The sequence below is a fragment of the Melopsittacus undulatus genome, chromosome 5 (assembly GCF_012275295.1).
Source record: "Melopsittacus undulatus isolate bMelUnd1 chromosome 5, bMelUnd1.mat.Z, whole genome shotgun sequence".
Lineage (NCBI taxonomy): Eukaryota > Metazoa > Chordata > Aves > Psittaciformes > Psittaculidae > Melopsittacus > Melopsittacus undulatus.
In genome coordinates, this window is record NC_047531.1 from 44,946,411 (window position 1) to 44,971,765 (window position 25,355).

Genomic DNA, 25,355 nt, shown 5'->3' on the forward strand with positions numbered 1-25,355 from the left:
TTGAGTCAAGCATAGGGTGACTTAATATGGTGGAAATTCGGTGCAGTAAATACTAAAATGGCTGAGTTGTCCACTGTGAGGGCTGGTAGATTATGGCTTTGTAAAACAAAGCAGTGTAAGCAGATCTTCAGCAGAAAGCCTGGAATTTGACAGTGATGAACTGTGTACAGCAATGCAGGACTGGCTGTGTGCATCACAGGCTGTTCCGCATTCTTCCAGACACAAACTCTTCTGCCTTTTGTCAGGCACGATCTCAAGCTTGGAGGACAAGGGTTTGCTGCCACATTTCACTAGTGGCAGAACAACTATGCCTGTGGTAGTAAAAAAAAGCAGTGTATTTCACCTCATGTCCTTTACTGGAGAGCGTAGTCAGAATGATAAATATGTCATATAGATAGAGCTGAAATCAGACCCTGGGAGCAGTCTGTTTGTTTGCTTTCTGACTGCTCTTTGTTTTAATGCATGTCAGTATTTCAGTGTTAACAGAGTCTTTCATCAGAGATGATCTACTGTTCCATGGCTGGCATGAGCTCAGCACTTAGCAGAATTGTTCTGAGCGTTTCTTCCAGGAAGGAATAAATGTGCTTAGGTTTTATGGCATAAGTCAGTCCCCAGCATCTTTCATGGCAGAGATGATTTCCATTCTGTGATGCTACATTTCTTGCACCTTCTGCAGAGCAAATGGCAGTGTCTGCCACCAGGGACAGGCACTAAGCATTTGCTGTGTAGCAGGCAGCTGTCTAAATACCAGCATCTGGTGTCACTCTTGATACCCTGGGGTATCTCACCTGAACTCCAGCCGCTCCTCCAGAAGGGCCCAGGTCCTGTGTCAGGTCTGCTAGCCCTCGAGGGATGTCATGGATAGCCTAGGGATTTAGACTGCTACCACCTCCTCTTTTGGGACTCTGAATCCCATCCCAGTCTGATTTCTCTGCTTGGTGAAACAGAACGAATCACTGAATTCCCTAAAGAATAGCAAGTGGGGGAAAAACAAACTTCATAAACCCTTTGAAAAACACAAGCCTTGCTCCACATTGTGTCTGGGGAATGGATATCCTTCTCATGGATACCCTTTTCTTTCCAGAAAGTACAATCATCGCCCACTAAAACTTCCAGCCAACCACCGTGTCAGCTACCTGCAAGCACCCCTCAGCAGCCCACACAGCAGCAGAAGCAGCTGCAGCAGTCCAGAGGACTAAACCAGTCTGTCAGAAAGGTAGCTCACTCCTTGCTCCCTTTTCTTCCTTGTTTTTTTTGCCTGCTGCCAGGGTTTGTAGCAGTGCCAGGAGGGGAACACGTGCACAGTCCTGGTCAGATACCATCATCACAGCGAAGTGAGATCTCACAGCAGCTTCTGCCACAGCTTGCAGCTGCATGAGACATTTGGTTTTGAGTTTGAACATGGCAGCAGAAAGAGTGTCTGGCACAGCCTCTCCATTCCCCCTCCTCCTCCTGAACTAGCTGTAAGGGAGATTGCTCCTCAGACATGAGGTTTCGGGAGCATTGAGTGTCCATGGGGATGCTTGCAAGAGTTGTGGAGGCTTTACAGCAAAGAGCTTTGGGCTGAACTGTGACAATTTCCTAGCTTCTGCCCTTTGGTCTTACATTTGGGCAGAATAGCAGCTGGTGTTTTAAACAAGCATTGTCTATCAATTAAAAAAGGTGAGAGGCCAGAACTGGTTCACAGTGGTGTTCCTGCTTCTTGAAGGACTGCTACTGAACTGAAAAGGTGGCTGCATAGAGGGTGGTGTGGGCAGTATGCCTGCTGCTGAAGGTAGCATCTGAGCTCTGACAGGGATGAAAGGATGGGACCTATTACTCTCTGGTACTGATGAACATGCCGTGGTTTCCATTCCTGTACCTTGAGCACATCTGTTAATCATCTCTTTGTGAAGTGCAATGCTGGTTCAGGAAAGAGGGCACTTCTGGCTTTACCCCTTCTCCAGGGATGGTTGTGCATCTTCTCCCTTCATAGCTGATTTTGGCTGTCTCTGTAACATGTAATCAAATTACAGAAATATTATGAGGAGTTTTTAGGGCTTGTTAGGATCATTTCTGTGTCAGATCTTGGAAAGAATTTGGCAACTAAAACAGGAGAAGTTGAGATTGGATATAAGGAAGCAGTTCTTTACTGTGAGGGTGGTGAGGCACTGGAATAGGTTGTCCAGAGAAGTGGTGAATGCTCCATCCCTGGCAGTGTTCATGACCAGGTTAAATGAAGCCTTGGGTGATATGGTTTAGTGTGAGGTGTCCCTGCCCATGGCAGGGGGATTGGAACTGGATGATCTTAAGGTCCTTTCCAGCCCAAACCATTTTATGACAGGAGTAGTTTCTAGTGTGGTTGGAGTGGGATATCCACTTTGCAAAGGGCCAGGGCCTTGGTTTGCTTTGAGACCTTTGAGGAGATGCAAAGGTGATCAGTGGCACTCTCCTAATCCTCTTGCCTTCCTGTAGGGTCAGAAGCTAGGTCTGCAGGCAGTCACAGGGCAGCTGTCTCGCACCATATTCATGTTGTCTTTCTCAGCACCTCCAAACCAGCAGCCCTTCTTCCCCAGTGGTTTCCACAAACAGTCCCTGAAAATTGGTGCTCCTGGTAAAGGCCTCAGAGCAGCTCTACCAGCCAGTGCCTGCGGTCACTCCTCTACCTGCAGGTCACGGAACAGATGATCAGCTTTCCAGGGAAAACAGGAGGGGGAAGAGTATCAACATGTATGAGTGTTGGAACTGGCATTCATCTAATACCTGGGGATCACTGCTCCAGGGAGCAAGCTTCATCGTGGATCACACATAGCTGCTGTAGAGGCAAAGACCTGATCCCTGTTCTAACTTTTCTTACGGGCAGTTGTGTGCTAATTCATCTGGTAAAGCTGAGTCACGAGCACCACTTCCTGCAACACTTGGGGTTTCCTTTGGAGGTCCCTGGTGCTGCTGAGTGCTCTGGTGCCCTCCACCCACCATCAGGCTGTGAAACTTGGCTGCTAGTGAAACTGGCTTCTGTCCCCAAAGCAGGCACTGCAGGAAGAGGTGGGTAAAAGAGGAGTCCTGGATATATTGTGCAGAGTAGGCTGAACACAAAAAGGGAAGTGCCTTCTCTCTCCAAAGTGCTGGAGGAATTCCCCACTTGGACAGATGAGGCTTTCCCCATCCAGGAGCAGCCCCATGGCGGTTTGTGGCGTTGCATTAGCATGAGAAACATCAGCAAAAGATTTCCAGCTGTGAGTTGGAGGGGAAATCTGTCTTCCACCCCTGCAGCCATAGTGCATAGAGTACACAGAGGAAGCCACATTGCTTGGAGCAGAACAGAGCAGAACAGAGCAGAGCAGAGCAGAGCAGAGCAGAGCAGAGCAGAGCAGTGCAGACCTCTCGGCAGCACTCACCAAGAGAAAGGATGACAGTCTCTCAAAGCAGCTGTGAGACAGGAGTTGGTGTGGTCTTTCCCCTGATCTCTCCCTCTGCCTTCTTTCTAAACAGCCCTCATCACAGCCCAGCTCTCCTGCTGCCCCTTCTCCATCCCAGATGGACCTGGAGCAGCAACAGCACACGTCGCTTTTTGGAACTTCTCCGCTCTCTGTTCCCTCGGTCCCACTGAAAGAGCCACCAGGCTATGAAGAGGCCATGAAACAACAGCCAAAGGCCCAGGTCAGAGCAGTTCTTCTCCTTGGTTTCCTTGGAGAGCAGGTGAAATATTGCTGTTGTAAATCTGCTTAGATTCCTGATCTGGGCCAGTGACAGAGAATGGAGACACCACTGCAGCTTCCTAGCTGAGTTCCTTCTGAGGGGTCTGGGGCAGACCGTAAACCATAGGTAAAGTTCCCCAGCCACTCACTGTCTGGTGAGTGGTAGTACAGCAGATGCTGACTTTACCTTCCCAACCAGAAACAGCCTGGGGCTACAGAGGATTATGGTGTGGTGCCTCCATGTGCTGGTTCTTGTTAGCTGACAGACCCATCTTGGGGTGAGGGAGGAGAGCCAGCAGCTGAGGGTGTTGCAGGAGGTGGAAGCTCCCCTGGTAAATAGGAAGCTAACCCTGCACTTGCTCTCCCCAGGAGAACGGCTGTTCCAGCCAGCAGATGGATGACCTGTTTGACATTCTCATTGAAAGTGGAGGTAAGGAGGCAAAGCCAGCATTTCCCAGAGACTGGGTCTGAGCCTGGGGTTTATAGAGCACTGAGGGGAGAGTCTGTCATGTCCTAGGTTTTTGCTCTTGTGTCCCTGCCAGTGCCTTCAGCATTGTCAGTCAGTAAGGCACTGAGGGAGATGTCTGTCAGGAATCAGTATGATACAGAGCTGCTCAGTGGCTCTTCTCCATCAGATCTGAGCACATCTCTTCCGCGATAGTGGACAGAGCTTGAATTCCCCGAAGGCAGACTGAAAACTCCCCATAGCAATCCAAGCTTGGATACAGGAGGAGTTTCCTTACTGCAGTTGGTGGTCAGTAATGGCTCAGTCTGGGAGGTCCCTGTTGCCATGGTCAGTGGAAGGGAAGAAGTTCTTGTGTTTGGCCAAGTTTTCCTCACCCCAGCCTGCCTGTTTGTTTCCTGTACAGAGATTTCTGCTGACTTCAAGGATCAGTCATCGCCCGCTGGGAAAGACCCACCAGTGGCCCCAGCCTGCTCCCCACCGCCCAGCAGCCACCATTCCTCAGAGCTGGCGGTGCCAGTGTCCCTGGGGCAGCCGGTGCCTGTGGGCCGGCTGGAGGACTTTCTGGAGAGCAGCACCGGCCTCCCGCTGCTGACGGCAGGCCATGATGGGCCAGAGCCCCTGTCCCTGATTGATGACCTCCACAGTGAGATGCTGAGCAGCTCGGCCATCCTGGACCACCCGCCTTCACCTATGGACACCTCAGAATTGCACTTTGCTCACGAGCCATCTGGGGGCATAGCCCTGGACCTGGCTGAGGCTAATTTGGACAGCATGGACTGGCTGGAGTTGCCAGGGGGGCCTGTCATGAGCCTGGCTCCCCTTAGCACTGCGGCTCCCAGTCTCTTTTCCACAGACTTCCTTGATGGACACGATCTGCAGCTGCACTGGGATTCTTGCCTGTAACTCTGTGAGCAGAGACTGAAGGGAATGGGAGTGGGAGGGCAGGGGCATGCAGGGGGAAGAGGCCAGTCAACCAAAAAGAAAAAAAAGAGATGTGCTCCTAGTATTTGTACTCCTCCCCCAGCAGTGTCCTTCCTGCACGGAGCGGGCAATGGTGGCAAAGGCAAATCCGCTGCTCAGGTCACAGCCAGACCAGAGCAGGGACAGCGGCTGCTGGGGGCAGAAGAGGCTGTAGGAGCTGTGGGGCTGCTCTGTGTGGCCTGACCCAGCCGGGGAGAGAAGGGAGCCGGCAGCCCCTTTTCCTCCAGGCAGGAGCAGTGATGGCAGCACATGGAGCACAGTGTTGCTGGGCAGGAGTTCCCTCACACCTTGCAGTGGGACAGGGCATGACCAGGTTGAGCTGTTTCCAAAAGCAAGCACCCCTCACCTTGCTGGGATGGGCAGATAAAGGGGGTTGTGCTGCCCCTGCACAGTGGGTTTAACGGTTGCAGAAGGGGATTCTACCTCTGGAACAGGACACAAAGGCAGGAGTGCTGGCTGCAGTGGCTGCCCTCTGCACCACTGGCTGGCTGTCAGGGAGGGTCTGATCTGCCAGGGGGCTGTGAGGAGCTGGGCAGAACAGGCACCTTTTCCAAATATAGCCAAAGGGAACCAGGGTTCCACAAAAACCTGGTAGTGTCTGAGCTGGTTTCCCAAATACTGCTGAGCTCGGCAGAGGCACACCTGCTTGCTTCACTCGCTTTGGGCTGCAAAGCGGATTTTTAAGGTGCTAAAATCCAGGTCTTTACATATTAAATCTGTCCTTTGCTGCCCCAGACCTCTGGCTGTGCCTGGTCTGCAGGCACCCCACTACCCCACAGCTTCCACAGCACTCATGGTGGGGGTTAGGGACAAAAAAGCATCCCAGTATCCTGTTGTGGTGCATGGGGCACAGCTGGCAACGAGCAACATATCATTCGGGGCCATGTGCAATCTCTCCTGCCTTCAGTTGTGCTGTTCCCTCCCTACAGCAGGTGCCCCAGTGGAAAGAGACAGCTGGGGATGTCAGCCCTGATGGGCAAGGAAGGGGAAGTGGTGCTGCAAAAGGAGTGTTTGTGGCACAAGGGTCTTGGCTCAGTGGTGCAACTGCAAGGGCCCCTTTTGGGGGAGAAGTGGGAGCAGGTAATGGGCAGCTGACCTCTGCTCTTCCTTCCTTCCAGGCCCACGGTGGGGGGGGAAGGCAAGAGCAAATGGCTGTTTACTGTGAACTGTTGCCATGGAGGGCCCTGGGCTGGTGCCTCAGGGCAGCTGCTGAGTGCCATGAGGGCAGATGAGTACTCCAAAGTGTCCAGAGCCACAGTGATGCTATTCCTTGTGCAGGGTTTTGCATTGTAAACCCAGACCTCTGTCTCTCTCTCTCATGCTGTTACACCTGTCACTTTGGAATTCCTGTGTTGGTTAGTAGTAACTCACTGCCACATTTATCAGGGGAGACAGCCTAGCTTCGCCTCACCATGCAGCTCTCCCTGCATGGGCCCTGAGCTGAGTCCAGGCTGGGGGAGCTGGGGAGGGCAAAGCTGGAGGTGGTGGTTGTTGAAATCATACAGCCTAAGTTGCTGACCCTGCTCGGGCAATGGAAGGATAAACCTCCATCCTTTTCAATGTCTCCTTGAGGATGCTGACTGTCCGCACCTTTCCCTGCTGCGGAGGAGTAGGTGTGAGCAGGCACATGCTGCACCCTTGCACCTTTGGTACCTGGCACTCTTCTCAGGGGGAGGCCTTGCCTGGGCGAAACTCCTGCTTTCCTGAGCCCTCTTTGCTTGTTAACTGCATGGGGAGCCACTTTCATAATCATTTGCAGGGGGAGCCTGATGGCAACTTCCTTCCTTTCTGCCCCCCTCCGCTCCCTTCTCTCCCCAGTTGTAAGCAAGGCAGAGCCTCTTATCTGCCTCCCTCAGTGTCTGGGGAACACTGCCTGCTTTCTTTTGTCCAAGCTATAGTGTCATGTCCTAAAACAGAATAACTGGGACTGGTGGACAGCCCCTTGAGCCCTCTCCTGGTTCTTGAGTTCTCTCCTGGTGTTCCCTGGGAGCAGTAGGCAGTTGCCTTACAGAGCTTTCCCCAAGGCATCTGCCCAGCCCTGGTTGCAGGTGAGTGCAGGAGGTAATTGGTTGCTTACAGAGGAAAGTAGTGGGAGGAATCTTTCAAATGCTAAAGGAGAAAAGGGAGGCTACAAACTCATGCAAAATCAGCTGCTTCTGTAGCCCACAGTGAGCTGCAGCCTCCAGCACCACCCAGCTGCGGGGTTTCTTTGTACAAACAGAAAGCTGCAACCAGTAAACAAAGAATGATCTTAACTGAAGTGCAATGAGCTCCTAGAGACAGAGGGTGCACTCCCAGCCTGACCCTGGCCTGTGACAGAGGAGCCAGTACCTGGCACTGGTGTAGCCCCTCCCAGGGCTGCTGGGGCCAGGCTGAGCTCCCGACTGCTCACACTCACCTTCACCCACCCACCGTCATTGGTGAAAGGCTGTGGGGATTTAATGACCCCAATTTAATGACTTGAAATTGGCTGATGGGCTGATGAGCCCCCAAGGAGCCCAGATGACACAGAAGCCCCCCGACCCTCACCTGAGGATCCCAGCTGACCTGCATAGCCCCTCTGCACAAGGGGCTTCTGCCAGGGGAGTAAGCGCCAACCCTGTGCCCCGGGGCAGAGGGGCAGGCGGTACCTCATCCCAGGAAAGATTAGAAAGCCTTTTCCCCAAGCAGTGCCCAGCACAGGCCAGCCCCGTTCTCTGCTTTCTTACTATTATTTGTTTGAATAATAGTTCAATAGTTCTTTGTCGGAAGAGGTGTTCCCCCAGACGTACATTTTTGCATCCATTGGGAAAGAAAACCTACAAAGTCTGATGTTCTGCCTCTACCTTGAATGTAATCCTGAATCTTTCTGCTGTAACCACTACTTGTTTGTAACGTGTATTTGAGTATTGCGCACTCTCCCTTCCACTATGCAGCACGCGGCGAGGGGTGGTCAGCACCGCTGGAGACGGATGGTGCTGGGGCATCAGATCCAGAGCGAGTGTTCAACTGGAAAAGGCTAAAAGTGACAAGTTAATGGGGGAGAGAATGGATCTTTAAATTGAATTATTTTTTCAGTTACAGATATTTGAAAAAAAAAATTCATTTTATTAAAAAAATTCCAAACAGCCGCGTGCTCAGAGGTGTCTCTGCTCCGTGGGGGGGAGGACACAACCACTCCGCCTTTTCCAGCTAATGGTGGATGAACTCTCTGGGCCTTTCTCAAACCTGAAGAAGATGCTTGAGTGGTGATGCCTCATCCCTTCTTGGCTGCAGGGAGATTCCCCCCATGTATGGAAATAACCCACCCTGCAACTAGATGTAGGTCTGATGGTAGAAGCACGGGCAGCTGGTACAGCCTGCACCACAGCCCAGCAGGCTGCTCTGGCCTACAGCTGCTGTGGTGGTGAGGTGATGCTGCAGCCTTCCTCAGCCAGATGGCAAACTGGAATTACCATGGAGTCATAGAACGGTTTGTGTTGGAAGGGACCTTAAAGCTCACCCAGTTCCAACCCACTGCCACAGGCAGGGACACCTTCCACCAGACCAGGTTGCTCCAAGCCCTGTCCAGCCTGGCCTTGAACACTGCCAGGGATGGGGCAGCCACAGCTTCTCTGGGCACCCTGTGCCAGGGCCTCACCACCCCCATAATGAAGAATTTCTTCCTGGTATCTCATCTAAATTTCCCCTCTTGTCAGTTTAAAGCCATCACCCTTGTCCTGTCACTACATTCTCTTGTAAAAAAACCCTTCTCCAGGTTTCTTTTAGGCCCCATTAGGCACTGAAGCTGCTCTAAAATCTCCCTGGAGCCTTCTCTTCTCTAGGCTGAACAAGCTCAGCTCTCAGTCTGCCTTTGCATGAGAGGTGTGCTCCAGCTCTCTGAGCATCCATTATCTGCCCCACTTCTCCAACCTGTCCAGGATCCTCTGGATGGCATCCCTTCCCTCCAGCTTGTCGACAACACCACACAATTCCACTGTCTATGTCACTGATGAAGATGCTGAACAGCACTGCCCCCAGTACCAGCTCTTGAGGGACACCACTGTTCACTAGTCTCCACTTGGACTCCTCCAGGCAATTCCTTATCCAGTGAGTGGTCCATCCATCAAATCCAATTACCTTGACTGAAACCACTCATTTTCACATCAATAAACATGCTGCAACTTCCACCTTCCCTTAAGCTTCTGCCCACAGTTCTCTCAGGCCCTGTGTCATTACCATCCCACGATGCATCTATGACTACCTGTTTTTGTGGAGAACTGGCTGTTGTACAGACAATGCTGCTATCCACCACTGCCCAGCCCTGGTTTCTGCCAGCCCCACTTCCCTCTGGGGCTTTCTCCTGCAGTGTCCCTACACCCTCTGTGCTTTACTGGGGCTCTGCAGCAGCGCTGCACTTCAGGGCGTGGGCGGCAGAGAGGCCACTGCTGGCAGCACAACTGCTCCTGCCCCAGCTGCTGGTCTGATGCAAGGCTGGTGAGGAGCCCCCCAGAGTGCCAGTGCAGGTTGAATGGAGACCTCAGCTTGATGTAATGGCAGCCAGTGTAGAAATGGGGCCCTAATTATCAAAGAGCAGAAACAAAGAATTAAATCTCATCCTGGCCCTGTCAAGAAACAAAAGCCAGAGCCCAGCACTCTCCCAAGATGCAGTTTATTTACAAACCCACCAAATAAAGTAAGAATCTAGTGTCATTCCATGAGTAGTTTGTGCTCACAGACAAATGCTTTCAGTAGAAAGTCACAGACTCCATATCCAGAGCCACCACCACAAAGCAGCAATTCTCCACCCCTGACCTGCGTCCCCGCTGCCACCGCAGGGCGAGGAGGACAAGTTACATCTCCCTGAGCCAGCTCCAACCTGAACCTCATCCTGAGCTACAATGGTGCCAAATATACACACATTCCTGGAGATCATTTACATCTTTTTGGTTAACAGTAAAAATCACCTAGAGACTAAAATGACAGCAAGAAACACTTGTTTAGGGGAGAGGTGGTTTTTTGTCTGCTCCCAGAGGAGACACAGCCCATCCCCTAAGGCTGTCACACTGGTAACAGGCCAGTGCCATCGGGCACCTCTTTGTCAACACCCCACACACCAGTGCCAGGGAGGTGGGATGAGGGTGATGCCGGTTGTCCCTTCTCAATCCTGGCTGCAGATCAGAGGAACTTGTCCAAGTGCTTCAGGATTTGCCATCGCTCTCCCTAGCAAAGGCAAGCCATTGGCTGGCATGGGGGGGGATTTGCCATCCCTGCTCCCATACAGCCATGAGTCTTTCACCAGCCCAAATCCACCTGCAAGCACAGTGCCACCTGCCAACGGCACCAGCTCTCACGGACCAAAGCCACCCAACAAGGGCTGTGTCTCTTCCCCATGGCTATAAGCCCATGGGGCAGTGCACAAGGGGCCCTGGGCCAGGCTGCTCCCCGGGCACTGGGGGGAGGCAGGGCTGAGGGAAACATGAGATGGGGGTGTCAGAGATGGGGAAGGCTGGGAGGGAGGGAGAGAGGGGACACTTGTTTTTGTGGCCAGAACACACTTGTTCCTTTGCAGCACTGCCCTTGATCATCACCTCCCTCGGGTCTGCAGCTCAGCCTCAGTGCTGCTGCCATCTGTCCCAGTGGCCTGGCAGCCCTCCGAGGAGGATTCTGTCACAGATACAAGTGGGGGGGTTGGGGAGGGCAGGGGGTGAGATGATGGGGATGGGGGAGAGGAATGTGTGCCATTGAGAAGGTTCCCCAGGATGGGGCAGGGCGGGGGTCACCCATCTATGTCCCAGCTGAAGAGATGGTGCTTCACAAGCATGTCCTGCACCCCTTCCTTCAGTGGCTTCTTCTCCTTCTCCTGCAGGACGACACAGACACCCAGGTCAGTGCTCTACACCCAGAAAAGGGAGGTTGTGTCTGTGGCACCCAGACAAAGCAGCCTCCTGCTCTTCCCACCTCCGCACAGCTGAAACAGGGAGAGGCCCTGCGGTTTGGAGAGCGCTGGGGAAGGGAGGAGCCTGCATTGCCCCATTTCCCCCTGTCTCCGCTGCCAGCATCACAGGCAGAGCCTGCCCTGGTAGGGAAAGCAGCCCCATCCACAGCCTCTGGTGCCGGCCCAAGAGGAGGCACAGGATAGGCTGGAGCACAGAGCTGGGAGAGGCAGAAAGTGAAACCCTTGGCTAAAGGAAAGAATGAGATGCCACCTACTCACCTCCCTCTTTACCGGCAGCTCCCAGTCCTGAGAGAGGCTGAAGGCGAATTTGCAAAGGACTCTGCAATGGGAAGAGAGTGATGGTATCACATGCACACACCCCAGATCACACTCCCAGCCTGGGCCTACAACTGCTGCCCCCAGGCATGTTTGTTGGTGTTGAAAGGGCATCACCAGCCATTCATTCCCTGTTTCCCCCTCCTCTCTGGGTTCCACATCCTGCCAGGCCCAGGCTGGGAAGAGAAGCTGGAAGATGTGACTCAAGTGCAACCCCTACAGAGCCTGATGCAGCAGCGCAGGGAGGCATGGGCAGGCTCGGATGCTGCTGCACTGCACTCAGCTGGCAAAGGGGGTGGCAGGTTCCTCTCCAGAAAGCAGACCCCTGCCAGTAGCACCTAGGAGTTCATGCGCCCCTCTCTCTCTCTCGCTGGCCCAGCTCTAAGCAGGGGCTGCAGGCACAGCCTCAACCCTGTCCTTAGGACAGGGATGCAGAGCTCAGACCTCCTGGCAACAAGTACATCAGTCCTTCCAGCTCAGGGGAAATCCTGCGTGGGGGTCTCCTCTGACTCCTGCAGCAGTGGTGGAGCCGAGGCTTTCCACAGGAAGCTGGCTGGGAGCAATGCAGAATCAGTCTCTGCTCCAGCTCCACACAAACCAAGCCCAGCCATGAACCAATCCCACTAGATCCTTTGGCTGTACTGAACTAGCACTGCCCCCATGCTGCGAGAAGGCACCCGCAGGATGCCCACAGCACAGAGGTGGAGGGGACTCCTCCCATTCGGCAGCAGCACAAGGACACAGCACCCTGAGGTGTGCACATCCTGGCTACAGATGCTTCCACTGGGGCCAGAGGGTGGTGTGGACAAGAGACAGCTCCCGCAGGATGGCAGCAGTAACAGGGCCAGAATGGTGGGTGCTCTGTGGCTCCCTGGAACTGGATGTGGCTCCGCAGAAGCAGGAGGGCCAGGCACATGCCACGTGATGTGTGCCCTGGGCTCCAGGTGATGTACTTTATGCAAACTCAGGCACTAAAGCCACATTCAGCCCCTGACATTGCTCCCTTGCTTAACCAGGTGTCAGCCAGTGACTTGACACCTTCCCAGCCAGTGATAACCACTGTCCACCCAGCACATTCCCTGTTGCCTGCTTGCACTCACAGTGCCTGGTAGAGGATCTAGAGAGCAAGGGGTAGAAAAGGCAGTCTCTCCATCAGAGTAGGTGCAGGGCACAGCAGAAGACTACTGGCAAGCAAAGGCTTCCTGCTTGTCAAGACAGCTACACAAAAGCCAAGCCCTTGGATCAGGGGGGCACCCTGCATCACATTAAACTGTCTAGACAGTTGCTGCTGCCTCAGCACACAGAAGGAAATCTCTGCAGCAGGGATGCCTGGGCAGCACATGCTGCTACTCAGTGGAGAGAGCCACCTCCTGCAGGGGTGGAGGAAATCCATGCCAGATCCTGGCGAGGTCCATAGGAACACTTACCTCAGCTCACATTTGATCTGCACCCAGCCGGGACTGTGCAGGAATGACCAGGGATGGAACCACTTCTCCACGGTCTGCAGGCTTGAGCACAGCACCTCCAGCCACAAATGCAGCACCTGCTCACTGCAGCAATGGGTTGGAGGTATATTACAAAGCTGAAAGAGGGAAGGAAGCCCCACCCCTTTGGGACAGCCTGTTTTCAGCCCAAGCCTTGATCCCAACCCACAGTCCCAGTGGGACTGGATAACCCAAGTAAACTTGTATGAGCCACTTCATGCAATAAGCGCTACTTCTTCCAGCCAAGAGTGAGACCAGAATTATGAACAAGGAGCAGATCTCACTCTTTGGCTGCAGTGAGATAAAGACCCTGTGGCCTAAGGTAGATTGAAACAACTGCTGCTCTTTAGCCCACCCTGCCCCCTCCCCCAAGCTCCTTGCACCACCATGCCAGGACCAGATGACTCACTTGAGTCCAACACAGATGAGGGAACGAAGCTTCACATCCATCTGTGCATGTGCAGCATCATGTGTCATGTTCACAGCCTGAACTGCCTGCAGGGAGGGAAGATGTGGTTACCACCTCCTTAGCTGAACCTTAGGCTGGGCAGGGCAGCCACTTCAGCAGCACAGCCGCCCACCCTGACCCAGTGCCACCAGTTAGTACCAGGGGAGCCGAGCCCTCCCCATGGCTTCACTTTCTGCCTTCCCCCCAGCACCTGGAGTCTCTACTCCCTATCAGAGAAGTTCTGGGAGACTCTGCACCTCCCTAAAGATGGGCATTCAGCAGCCTCCATGGGGAACCTCCCCATATAAGGAGCTGGGCTCTGGCTAGGCTGAGGGCTGAACTTACCCGGTAAAGCAGCTCCTCTGGGGTGAGGACTTTCCCATCTTCATCAAGCCTGCAAAGATCACAGCAAAGACCTAGCTGGCTCTGGAGCTCATGTAGGCCTTTTTCTTCTGTACCCCAACAGCTTTCTTACTACTGCTAAGCCCACAGGTGATCCTGCAGCCATGAAAGAGCAGGATACAGACCCAGAAGCAAATACAAGAGTCCAGAGAAGGGGACGAGAGCCACTGCCTGCCCCAGGTCAGCAGAGGCACAGCAACCCGATGATACTACACCCGCAGGAGGATGGGGCAGCCCATGAGCCTTCCCAAAGTGGAGAACAGCAGTGGTTTGATGAGCATGGGGGAGCAGGGCACAGACCCAGCCACGTGGTGTAACTAAAGTGGCCTTACCTGTAAGTCTTGCAGAGCACAAGGCGAGAATACACAGAGTCAAAGTCACGTTCCACTTCTCGGCTTGCAGCCTAAGGGAGCGGAGGGACAGTCAGCAAGCTCTGCCCTACAGGCAGGCCCCTCATCCCAGCCCTCTGGCAACACTGCCCCACAAAGGGAACTGAGACATCTCACCTCTTCAATGAACAGCCAAGGGTGGCAGGGCCCCCCCAGCAGTGATGGCTTCTTCAATCCATGTTCAAGTATGGACTTCAAGGCTGGACAGAGTGCCCCTCGCACCAAGTCCGTCACCCCTTCTGTGACTGAGTCATCTCCAGCAATGGAGTACTGAGGAACATCAAGAAGCAGCTCTCAGCATGCCGCTGAGGGGCAGAGCATTGAGGTGCCACTCATCTACAGCTTCTCTGCACAGAGCTCTTCCACTCCCAGGTGCCCACCAGCCCCTCCTCCCTTAACACCTTATGCTCTTGCTGGCTCTGGCATAAGGCACCACATTCAGTGCCAGTCCCTGGGTATCTGCTGTGACACCAGGACCTCTGTGCCTATGTGGTGCCCAGGAGACCACACAGGTGACTGCAGCACCATCCTGGCAGCATTCAGCATGTAGGAACTGTTGTGGTTTGGTGTGATGCTGACTGAGCTAAGGTAAGGGACTTGACTTGCACTGAGGGTCTCTGGGACATTTTAAGACAAGGTAAATGGGGCTAAAATAGGAATTCCCTGGCCAGCTGGTACATCACTTCGAGGTATCACTCTGACACACTGTTCCATGAAAGATATTACAAAATTAGGATGAGTGGGAGATCCTATTTCCTCAGCTGGGAGAACTGCTCAGCAGTACAATGTGTGTTTATATACACAGAAGTGATCTGCCCCTAAGGAACTAGCCCTGAGACAGGAGTGAGGTAGCAAGTGAAATGTCAATAGTGACTCTCCAGGGGCTTCTCCTGGGGATCTCAAGTCACCCTTTAAGCCCTTCTTCACTCTCCAAATGCTGAGGAGAAGGAGGAACAGGGTTTTCTTCACTTTCTCTGCAAATTGCCTAGGCCAACAGCCAATGATGTTTGCTTCCTATCCATTACCCCAGTCTTGGGCCCATATTGAAGTATCTGTTCTAGACAGGTGACAAGGAACTGAGACATTGCCCCTTGGGCACAGCTGCTCAGGGAGAATTCACTGCAGTGACCACAAAGCATGAGCAGGATCCACAGGTGCAGCCTCAAAGGAGGAATGAAGAGAGCACAGGCAGCAGGGAGCCAGCACCAACACTGCCCACAGGATCCTCCTGCACACCTGCCTGCTGCTTTCTCAGCTTGCCCAAAGTTCATCTCTAGGGCCCTTGCAAGCCCAGCCATCACACTCAGCTATGCCCTGCAGCCCTGTGGGGCCCTCGTTCTCCAACCGTTCAGTTTGAGGAAGTTGTGCAAAGAGGCTTAGGAAGATAAGCTGCCTGATCACATCACCAAGTGCTCACCATCCAAAGAGAGCAAACAGACTGAAGGAGGGAAATAGACAGCTCAACTGTTTTGAAGTTATGACATTACAGGTGGTGGGGTTTTTTTTAATTACCTCTTTACTCCGCTCATCCAAGATCTCCACAAATTTTGCAGGAAACCAACCTAGAAAGAGTGACAGAGGTTAGCCTGACACAGACATTGAAAACCCCTACACAGACAAGATCAGAGCCCACTGGAAGCTGAGAATAAATCAGAGTTCAATCCCAAAGAAGGGTCCAATCCCAAAAGAAGGGTCCATCCCAAACAAAGACACGAGCATCCTGAAAATCACAAGAATTAAGGTAACTGCACAAAGAAGCCAACTACAGGACACTGCCTGCAAGCAGCAGAGATGACATGCACCCAACCACCTTGTGCCGGGAGGACAGAACCCAAAGTTGCTGTTTGCAAGAAGTAGGCAGGTGGCTGCATGACCACTCTCATACCCTTCTTTAACATTTACCTTGTCCCTGCCAGATGCTCTGGGTAATCAGCAGAGCCTTTGTTACAAATGTGCAAGAGCAGTTGCTGTGGATGCTTTGCATCCAGCCCCACTCCCGCAGTGTAATCCATCCTGCTCTCACCTCTCAGTCCGTTCAGCTCTCCCACCCAACAGTGCTCATCCTTCTGGGAAATTATCTGAAAAACAGAGAGTGGAAAACACTGGTTAAAGAGTGCAGTGCCAGGAGGTCTACAGCTACCTGGCTGTGTGTGCACAATGAGGAACTGCCTTCTCAGCTGTTTTGCCAATGTTCTGTTCTCAGATGGCCCGGGGCCTTCAAGGTACTGCAAGCACTACACTACCTCTGTTCTCCCCAGTTACCAATGGGACACCCGCAATTAAAATGCAAATGCATTCTTTTACAGCCTTACCACAGCTCAGTGTGCAGTGTTAAACTGGGACTCAGGCTGGACCAACTCAATCTTCTGCTCAACTGCATGGCAGCCAGGAAAGGGACTTTGTGTTTGCACTGAGAATGACCCACAAGACAACACTGAGGAACACACTGCCTCATCCCCTGGCAGCTCCCAGAAACACCAGCTGCTTCCCTTGAGCTCCTAACTGAGCTCTAAGCTGATCTCCTCCCTTCTTTCCCTGCAGAAGAGGCAGTGCAGCATCCCAACAAGTTGGTCCTGCCCTGCTCCCTGTCTCATAGGCTGATGTACCGTGATGATGTCGTTCTTGCGGAAGCCCAGCTCATCGTCATCGTGTCGCTCAAAGTCCAGCAGTGCCTTGGCTCGCCGGCGGCGGTTGCGAGAACAAGCCACGTAGTTCTCGTGGTCCCGCTGGTGGCTCTCCATGCTGTAGTCTGGAGTCAGATCCTAGCACACGTGGGGGTGAAGAGCAAAGAGGAATGAAAAGCAACAAATGACTCCCAGCTGATGGGCCAAAGCCTGCATGCCCCTCTTCCCAAAGCTTTTCCTGCTCTTAACAGGAAGACAACCTCCCAACACAGCCTTCCTCCACCAGGGGTGGGTTGAGCAACCCTCCCTCTCCACCTATTACACCTGGCATGTTCTTCCTTGAGCCTATGCTCCAGAAGCATGTGAACAACCTGTGGTGGAAACCCAACACTCAGGCCTAGAATGCACAGCAGTGCAGACCCAACTGTTCCCACTCACAATGCTGCAGTTCTTGGGATCCACACACTGGAAGTGCCGTGCCACCTGGAGAATGGCCTCACGCAGGTCAGCCACCAGCTCCGTCTGCTTGATGTTCTTGGCTTTCAGTGCCTCCAGATCATCATCCCCTGGGGGAGCCCACAGAGCCAGAGGGAAGGCAAGGAAAGAAACCAAGCATAAGGCATTTATTTTTTTGTTAACTTTAGAAATCATCGATTCTGTAGAAATCAAAAAAGCCTGACATTAAAAGCGCCTACACTGAGGCAGGTACTTACTGCCAATCTATTTTATGATGTAAATAGCTTATGCCAATTTGACTGCCTCAAATTGTAAGGAACTGGTATTTCAAACCAAATCTGGAACTGGAAGATGTCATCTTTGGCCATCTGGGCAACTCACTACATCAAGGAGCTGCGTACCTCCTTTATACTGGGTAGACATTTCTCTGTAGGCAGCTGAATGATGGGACACAAAACTTGGGAACTTTCAAAAATTCTCTTCAACCAAAACTGTCTCAAAGCTGAAACATATTTTAGTTGAACCACTTCTGATTTCTGTACACCTCACAGGCTGAGAGCATATTCTTCCCTGAGTCTCAGAAAACATGTGAAAAGCCAAAACAGCCCACTTTGCTGAGTCAGCCTAGAAGTCAGAGCCACAAGAGAAAAGCTGCCACCTTGACCTCCCTGACAGCCAGATTTAAAAAGGGTTTGGGCATACAGAAATGGTTGTGAGTACAGAGTGAAAACTACCAAAGCATCTTTCAACAATCACTAATTCCTCCCAGGAGTTTTCACAGCCTACCTCTATTAATTTATGCAGGCAGATACCTAACGGGATGGATTCTTCGTACACAGTTGATGTATCTGAATGCCTTGAAAACTGGGTACATGATGTTTGGTACATGTTTTCTTTAAACCAAAAAATGTGTTTTCATACATCTGTTTTTTCTCCCTCTTCTAATATACTGAAGATGTGGTAGCTTGAGTAACAAAATCAACATTTAAACAATGCCTAATTTTTATACAAACACAGCTTTAATGCAAGACCCAAGTAAATCATTGGCTAGCAAATTAGTTCTCTGCTTATCTTCTAACAGCACTGTAGAAACTGATATGCATAGTGTGGCCCAAGGTATACAGCTACTGCAACAGCAATGTACACATGAAGCTTCTGCTTACTGAAAAGTGATTAACGTTATCTTTTAATCATAAATAATCTTAATTAAAAAGACCCAAACTTTAAGAATACAAATAGAAGCACAAAATTAGATTTAAAATAATTTTTCGTAATTGTTTTCTATTTATTAAATCAAATTACTAGAGAATCAGATGCACAAAGCTTAAGAGAAAACAGAACTTTGTTTCTGGACTAGAAAAATTGCAGGGCATTGCAGGCACTGGACTTACTTCCAGTCAAAGCAATGACAATTAACAAAACCTCCTCCTCAGTGGCCAGGGGTAAAAAATATACAGCCTATAAGAAGTCTCACTAGAGATTCAGATATACAAAGACTGTAAATAGACAGGTGATCACACAGACAGTGGGGATTTCCAGAAACTGCATGTTGCTAAAACAGACTGTGACTAAAGAAGAAATTACTCAACCACAGCCGGAGTAGCTCCATGGGCTGCCCTCATTTACATAGATCACTGATTCTTTCTGTACTCATTCAGTCCCTTCTGGCCAAAATACTGTGCTCCTCCATTTGTACTCAGGTCAATGCCACCCAAACACAAGCAGGAGATATGGGAAGCAAGTTCCACACCCTCCTACCTCAGAATATACATGACAGAGAAGAAAGATTCACTTCATTGCACCTGACACACCTTCCAAAACAGGAAACCAGTGTGGGATCAGCAACATGTGAGGAGGCTCTATTTTGAGTCTGCAGAGACCGATTAGCTGCACAGTTGTGCAGAGGAGGACTAGCTGTCCTGCATTTCCTTGTTGCAGTGACCATCCAAGAGGAACAGGACAAGATTGCACATCATGTTCTCTGCCAAACTACCTTTCACTGTTTCTTCTTTCTATTCCTTCATTAGAAATCTGGTCCAACTGCTTGCATATCAGCTAGAGAAAGCCCTGGCCAAACTCATGTAGCATGAGCAAGACTCTGGCCTTGAGCAGGAGTGGCTGCGCCACAGGCTCCTAGAGGTTCCTTCCAAACAGTGCTCTGTGATTCTGTGACTCCTGTCCAAGTCACTACTAGTATCTGCACTCATTCTAAGAAAGAACAACCAAGTTCTGGGTAAGCTGTTATTCCCACCCAGATGAGCTCTATGTACCAGCTCTACACAGTAACTATCACAGGCAGCAGACTTTATACTTAAGGTTGATAGATAGATCTAGTATAAGGTGAATTTATCACATCCCAGCTTTCCTTCCTCTCTTTTAGGCTGAAGTTTTCCATTCTGGTTATCTGCTGCAGGATGACAACTTCTCTATTCTAACCAACGTTTTAAATACCAAGAAGAATACTATGTAAAAAACATGGCAGTCACTGTTCAGAAACGCCACTAGACTGAGAAAACACTATCAATCATCTCACTTCTACCACTGTACATTTTGAAGCCTGAACTTAAATTTTATCTCTGTGTGTGGTATAACTCACTATCATCTTCATAAAACTACTCAAACTTGGGCAAGGAGACTATTTGAGACACAAGAAAGATGCATCTGGCAGTTCAGTTCCCTGCCGGTTCAATCTGTCCTGGGTGTATGATAATGTTACATACAGGAGGTCTGAGCTCAGGTTGCACAAGCAACTTCCCTGCATTTCTTCACTTCTGCAGCTTGACTTTACAGCATCGCTGGTCTTCTACCATAACTTTTATATGTAATGCCGTATGTGCTTGTAGCAAGCCTGTGACAACAGCTCATCTTCCTGGAGAACATCAAAAAAGCTCTTTGAAAATATCAGAAAGCACAAGTTTTAGATTTAGTCAGGCTACTTCAACCACAACAGGAACACTATCTGAACCCTGTAAATTCAGTATGGTGTCTTCCTCCGGAAAAAAAATATTTCTGTGGTGAAATGTGGCAATTTCAAGAACACTAACCAGTTGCAAGGGAGGTGATGACAGTGAGGCCTAAAATAGAAAGGGTTATTATGGAGTCAAAGAAGCAAATTACTATTAAACCCATGCAAAACCTATTCTGGCTTTGTGCCTTCTGCATATATGCTGGCTTAGCTCATAAGCAAAGAAAATTAAGCCTCAAAAATGTTCACAACATTGAATTCTCAGAGTAAGTAAGAGGGAACACCAGTGATGTTTGTATTTATAAATTCCGATGGTGACACACTAGACCATCTTTCCTTGTCTCAGATTTTCAAAGATGCTCCAGAGTAAGATAGGGAAAGAACAGCTTCCAGCCTGTGAACTACATACAGTCTGCCAGAATATGATTTTGACCCGTTGGTCAGTGCAAGAAGGACATCACAGATGGGCTGAGCTGCAGCCCACTCTTAGTCACCATTCAAGGACTAACCATGCAACCTAAAATTTACTTTCTGAGCTCAGACCAAAGCAAGCACCTAGAAAACTGCATTTCTTCACTCTCATCCTTCAGTTCTGGCACCCTTCTATCCTCTTATTCTGCCCCAGTGTCTCCCTGCTTTGCTTGCTCTCTTCCTTCCTAGGCTGCTACACCCATCAACACCACATGACAGGCACAGGATTGTCCTTACCAAAAAGCAGAGAGGTGATGCCAGATTTCCTCCGCTGAGTTCTGCGGCGCACAATCTGAGGGAGAGAGAAGAGAAAGAATGCAGTACATACATTAGGACAAATTTCAGAAATAAAATAAAGCAACCCTCTACACTGGGCAGCTTTGGGCAAGGGGTCCAGACAGCTACCACTGAACAGGGGAGGAAAGTGAGCTAGCAATTTTAGATAGGAGTTATTCTGATTCTGACGCAATGAATCACCTCTACTGCTTGATCTGCTCCATGTGCAACAGGTTATTTATAGCTCAACTGTTACAAAAGCATAACTGAAGTTCAACAATCAACCATGATTCAAGTAAATAATCTAACTGTACTTGTTGCCAAAACCAGGTGTACATGTAATTATATATAAATTTCTAAGTGGATACCGATTACATTTTAGAATTACAGGAGTATCTTAGAGTACCTTGTGATAAGCACACAGATGAACATCAAAAATACATCTTCCACACAGGCTTGACAAACAGAAGCTACATCATCTGTAACGGCAGACTGTAGTCCAAGATTAAAGACAGGTGCATTTTTTATTCAGCTTCTCATGCTGTTTTCTGACTCTGCCTTCCAGAGTTATTTTAGTGGATTAATTCCAGTTCCTACTCTGCTCTGTAGCAGAATGTGCTCCAAGCAAATTCTGCCAAAAGCAGTTGGCTCTTTTAGTTTCCATTAATGAAATGCATCACATTTCATCAGAACTGTCATTAATGATAACTAAAATCAATGTCAATGTCCCTTTCACCTGATGATTTATCAACCAGGACAGATCTGACAGCATCTCATTAGTACAGACCTTCCTCCAATTTCCCAATACCTTTTCTCCTCTGGATGACAGTTATCTTGGAGCCATAATCCTCTCCTACAGGAGGACTACTTACTCACAAACAGCAACTGGAAGGGAATACATAAGAGAACATATATGAGCAGCACTCACTTTGGATAAATTGTTGACAGTTGTGCTGGAGTTCAGCAGCTGCCCTTGGTCAGCAATGAGGTAGGCCAAGTGTTTGCGACGCTGGGTCTCCACTGCCACATCTGTCAGGGAGCCAGCCACGCGCATGGCCTCCTGCAGCAGCACATCTGCATCTTCAATCTGACTGGGAATGTCCGAGAGCGTGTTAAAGATTGAGGCAGAGTTCTCAGACTGGATTAGCTCATCCTCCTGCAATGAAACAGTCATTTTGCCACACAGAACAATGAGCACTACAGCGATGCTCTTGGGCCTGCTAGATGCGATTTATATTCAGTGTAGAGCCTGGGTATGTGTAACTAGACATAAAAGTTTAGTTCCATAAAAGACTTAAAAATTCCATAAAAGAATTCAACAGGAAAGTTCAAGCTATCTTTGGAAGGTGAACAACACATTCTAATGCTCTACTGCACTGAGACTTGCCCTCAGAATTTTAGCTGGCATGTTTCTGAATCACAGCATTCATCATTTAAAGGAAACCAAATCAGCAAGGAAAGACAAAATCAAAACTATTCTGCACCCACCACTAGGACTGGGCACAGCGGGATCTAGCTGGGAATAAGAGAATGGAAGCTGCTCAGTCTCACACACTCTAGAGTGCCTACCATGTCCAGCTGTGCTCCACCTTCCTCTTACTTCCAGCAGTTTAGGATCCTGTGTGGGAGGAATAGAATACCTAGCAAGGCCACAGTTCTGCATTTCCGAAGGACCAACTTTGGCCTCTTCAATCAACTGCTAAGGGAAGTCTCATGGGAAAGGATACTAGGTGGTAAAGGGGCTCAAGATAGTTGGTCAGCATTCAAGGACCACTTCTTCCAAGCTCAGGATCAGAGTGTCCCAATGGGTAGGAAATCAAGTAAGGGAGCTAGGAGACCAGCGTAGCTAAACAAGGAACTGCTGGGCAAACTCAAGTGGAAAAGAGAATCTATGGATTATGGAAGGAGGGGCTGGCCACTTGGGAGGAATCTAGGACAGTTGTTAGAGGATGTAGGGAGGCAATTAGGACAGGTAAGGCCTCCTTGGAACTTAATCTTGCTAGTCGGGTTAAGGACAATAGAAAGGGCTTATTCAAATACATAGTGAATAAAACTAACACAAGAGGCAATATAGGCCCACTGCTGAACGAGGTGGGTGCCCTGGAGACAGAGGATATAAAGAAGGCAGAGGTGCTGAATGCCTTCTTTGACTCTGTCTTTACTCCTGCAGATGCTCCCTGGGGGCCACAGATTCCTATAGCCCCAGAAGGAGTCAGGACAAAGGAGGAGTTTGCTTTGGTAGATGAGGATTGGGTTAGGGATCAGCTAAGAAATCTGGACATCTATAAATTGATGGGTAAGGATGGAATGCACCCGCAGGTGCTGAGGGAGCTGGCGGAGGTCATTGCTAGGCCACTCTCCATCATCTCTGGTAAGTCGTGGGAAACGGGAGAGGTGCCTGAGGATTGGAGGAAGGCAAATGTCACGCCAGTCTATAAGAAGGGCAAGAAGGAGGACCCAGGTAATTATAGACCGGTCAGCCTTACCTCCGTCCCTGGAAAGGTGATGGAACAACTTATTCTTGACTCCATCTCTAGGCATATCAGGGATGAGAGGGTCATTAAGAACAGCCAACATAGTTTTACCAGGGGGAAGTCATGTTTGACCAACCTTGTAGCCTTCTATGAGGAAGTAACTAGGTGGAGGGATGATGGCAGAGCGGTAGATGTGGTTTTTCTTGATTTCAGTAAGGCATTTGACACTGTCTCCCACAGCATTCTCATAGATAAGCTAAGGAAGTGTGGGCTTGATGATCAGCTAGTGAGGTGGATCAAGAGCTGGTTGAAAGGAAGAAGGCAGAGAGTTGTGGTCAATGGGGCAGAATCTAGCTGGAGGTCTGTGACTAGTGGAGTCCCTCAGGGGTCGGTGCTGGGACCAGTGCTGTTTAATATTTTCATTAACGACCTGGATGAGGGAACCGAGTGTACCCTCAGCAAGTTCGCTGATGACACTAAACTGGGAGGAGTGGCTGACACACCAGGAGGCTGTGTTGCCATTCAGCGAGACTTGGACAGGCTGGAGAGTTGGGCAGGGAGAAACTTGATGAAATTCAACAAGGGCAAGTGTAGAGTCTTGCATCTGGGGAAGAGCAACCCCATGTACCAGTACAGGTTGGGGGTTGACATGCTGGAAAGTAGTGAAGGGGAAAGGGACCTGGGGGTCCTGGTGAACAGGAGGATGACCATGAGCCAGCAATGTGCCCTTGTGGCCAAGAAGGCAAATGGCATCCTAGGGTGCATTAGAAAGGGTGTGATTAGTAGGGCAAGAGAGGTTCTCCTCCACCTCTACTCTGCCTTGGTGAGGCCGCATCTGGAATATTGCGTCCAGTTCTGGGCCCCTCAGTTCAAGGACAGGGAATTGCTTGAAAGAGTCCAGCGCAGAGCCACAAAGATGATTAAAGGAGTGGAACACACCCCTTATGAGGAGAGGCTGAGGAAGCTGGGTCTCTTTAGCTTGGAGAAGAGGAGACTGAGGGGTGACCTCATCAGTGTTTACAAATATGTAAAGGGTGGGTGTCAGGATGATGGAGCTAGGCTTTTTTCAGTGATATCCAGTGACAGGACAAGGGGCAATGGGTGTAAACTGGAGCATAGGAGGTTCCATGTGAACATCAGGAAAAACTTCTTTACTGTAAGAGTGACAGAGCACTGGAACAGGTTGCCCAGGGGGGTTGTGGAGTCTCCTATGTTGGAGATATTCAAGGCCCGCCTGGACAAGTTCCTGTGTGATGTACTCTAGGTTACCCTGCTCTTGCAGGGGGGTTGGACTAGATGATCTTTCGAGGTCCCTTCCAACTCTTGGGATTCTGTGATTCTGCTCTTCAAACAGCAAGCTGAACCACAAAATCATTTTTCACATAAAAAGGAAAAGATCACGTGGTTAAATCAGGTATGCCTGGCAAATCACATGTGGTCAGGACAGTGCTAATCTCTTGGAGCATTCAACAGTGCCATCAAAAGCTTCCCAGATGACCACATCTCTGCTTTAAATATCTGCTCATAGATTGTGCAAAATCAGGAGGTGCCTTGGGTTAGCTAAGATAAACCCTCAAGTTGGGATCTAAACTGAACAGAAGGGGCAGCTGATGGGGTTTAATTATGAGAGAAAACCAGCAATCCCAGATTCCTGCATAGTACCTTGGAGATTTTTCACAACCTCCAGTTCTGAAGGCAGCAGGAAGTCATCTTCCCTAGTACACTTCCAAACCACATACAGGAAGCAGATACAAAACCTTCTTCCCTAAAGAACTTCTCTAACTAACTAAAGATCAGGATTAAACATCTAAGTACTATAAAGGAGGAAGAGGAAGTGGAAATTACCTTCATACTGAGCATGCCCAAAGTGAGTTGGAACAGCACCAGAGAGCCCTCATAGAAGAACAGGTCCCAAATACGCAGCAGCAGCTTGATGTGAACGACGCTAGCGAAAGAGGTGAGGAACCAGTGCAAGGTGATCAAGGAGAGCTCTGTGAACAGAGGTACAGA

At 50.2% G+C, this 25,355-nt stretch overlaps 2 protein-coding genes across 7 annotated transcripts in view; one reads left to right on the top strand and one right to left on the bottom strand.

Moving 5' to 3' along the window:
* Nucleotides 1-5,133, top strand: part of MRTFA (myocardin related transcription factor A) — a 68,596-nt gene extending 63,463 nt beyond the window's left edge. The window contains exons 11-14 of one of the 2 annotated variants that reach the window (XM_031049915.2): nucleotides 1,085-1,216; nucleotides 3,472-3,639; nucleotides 4,047-4,107; nucleotides 4,547-5,133. In XM_031049915.2, coding sequence (XP_030905775.2) covers nucleotides 1,085-1,216; nucleotides 3,472-3,639; nucleotides 4,047-4,107; nucleotides 4,547-5,046 — 861 coding nt within the window. In that variant the 3' untranslated portion in view covers nucleotides 5,047-5,133. The remainder of the gene's footprint in view (nucleotides 1-1,084; nucleotides 1,217-3,471; nucleotides 3,640-4,046; nucleotides 4,108-4,546) is intronic. The other variant, XM_031049916.2, reaches the window with a different exon arrangement.
* A 4,603-nt stretch (nucleotides 5,134-9,736) lies between these two features.
* Nucleotides 9,737-25,355, bottom strand: part of SGSM3 (small G protein signaling modulator 3) — a 33,677-nt gene continuing 18,058 nt past the window's right edge. For 4 of the 5 annotated variants that reach the window (XM_031050007.2, XM_031050005.2, XM_031050006.2 and 1 more), the window contains 14 exons: nucleotides 25,191-25,336; nucleotides 21,800-22,027; nucleotides 20,833-20,887; nucleotides 17,142-17,269; nucleotides 16,686-16,841; nucleotides 16,103-16,157; nucleotides 15,592-15,641; nucleotides 14,197-14,349; nucleotides 14,023-14,093; nucleotides 13,634-13,682; nucleotides 13,250-13,335; nucleotides 12,784-12,906; nucleotides 11,300-11,360; nucleotides 10,862-10,945 (listed from right to left, as the gene is read on the bottom strand). In XM_031050007.2, coding sequence (XP_030905867.1) covers nucleotides 10,862-10,945; nucleotides 11,300-11,360; nucleotides 12,784-12,906; nucleotides 13,250-13,335; nucleotides 13,634-13,682; nucleotides 14,023-14,093; nucleotides 14,197-14,349; nucleotides 15,592-15,641; nucleotides 16,103-16,157; nucleotides 16,686-16,841; nucleotides 17,142-17,269; nucleotides 20,833-20,887; nucleotides 21,800-22,027; nucleotides 25,191-25,336 — 1,445 coding nt within the window. Of the gene's footprint in view, nucleotides 10,946-11,299; nucleotides 11,361-12,783; nucleotides 12,907-13,249; nucleotides 13,336-13,633; nucleotides 13,683-14,022; nucleotides 14,094-14,196; nucleotides 14,350-15,591; nucleotides 15,642-16,102; nucleotides 16,158-16,685; nucleotides 16,842-17,141; nucleotides 17,270-20,832; nucleotides 20,888-21,799; nucleotides 22,028-25,190; nucleotides 25,337-25,355 lie in introns of all 5 variants that reach the window. The other variant, XM_031050003.2, reaches the window with a different exon arrangement.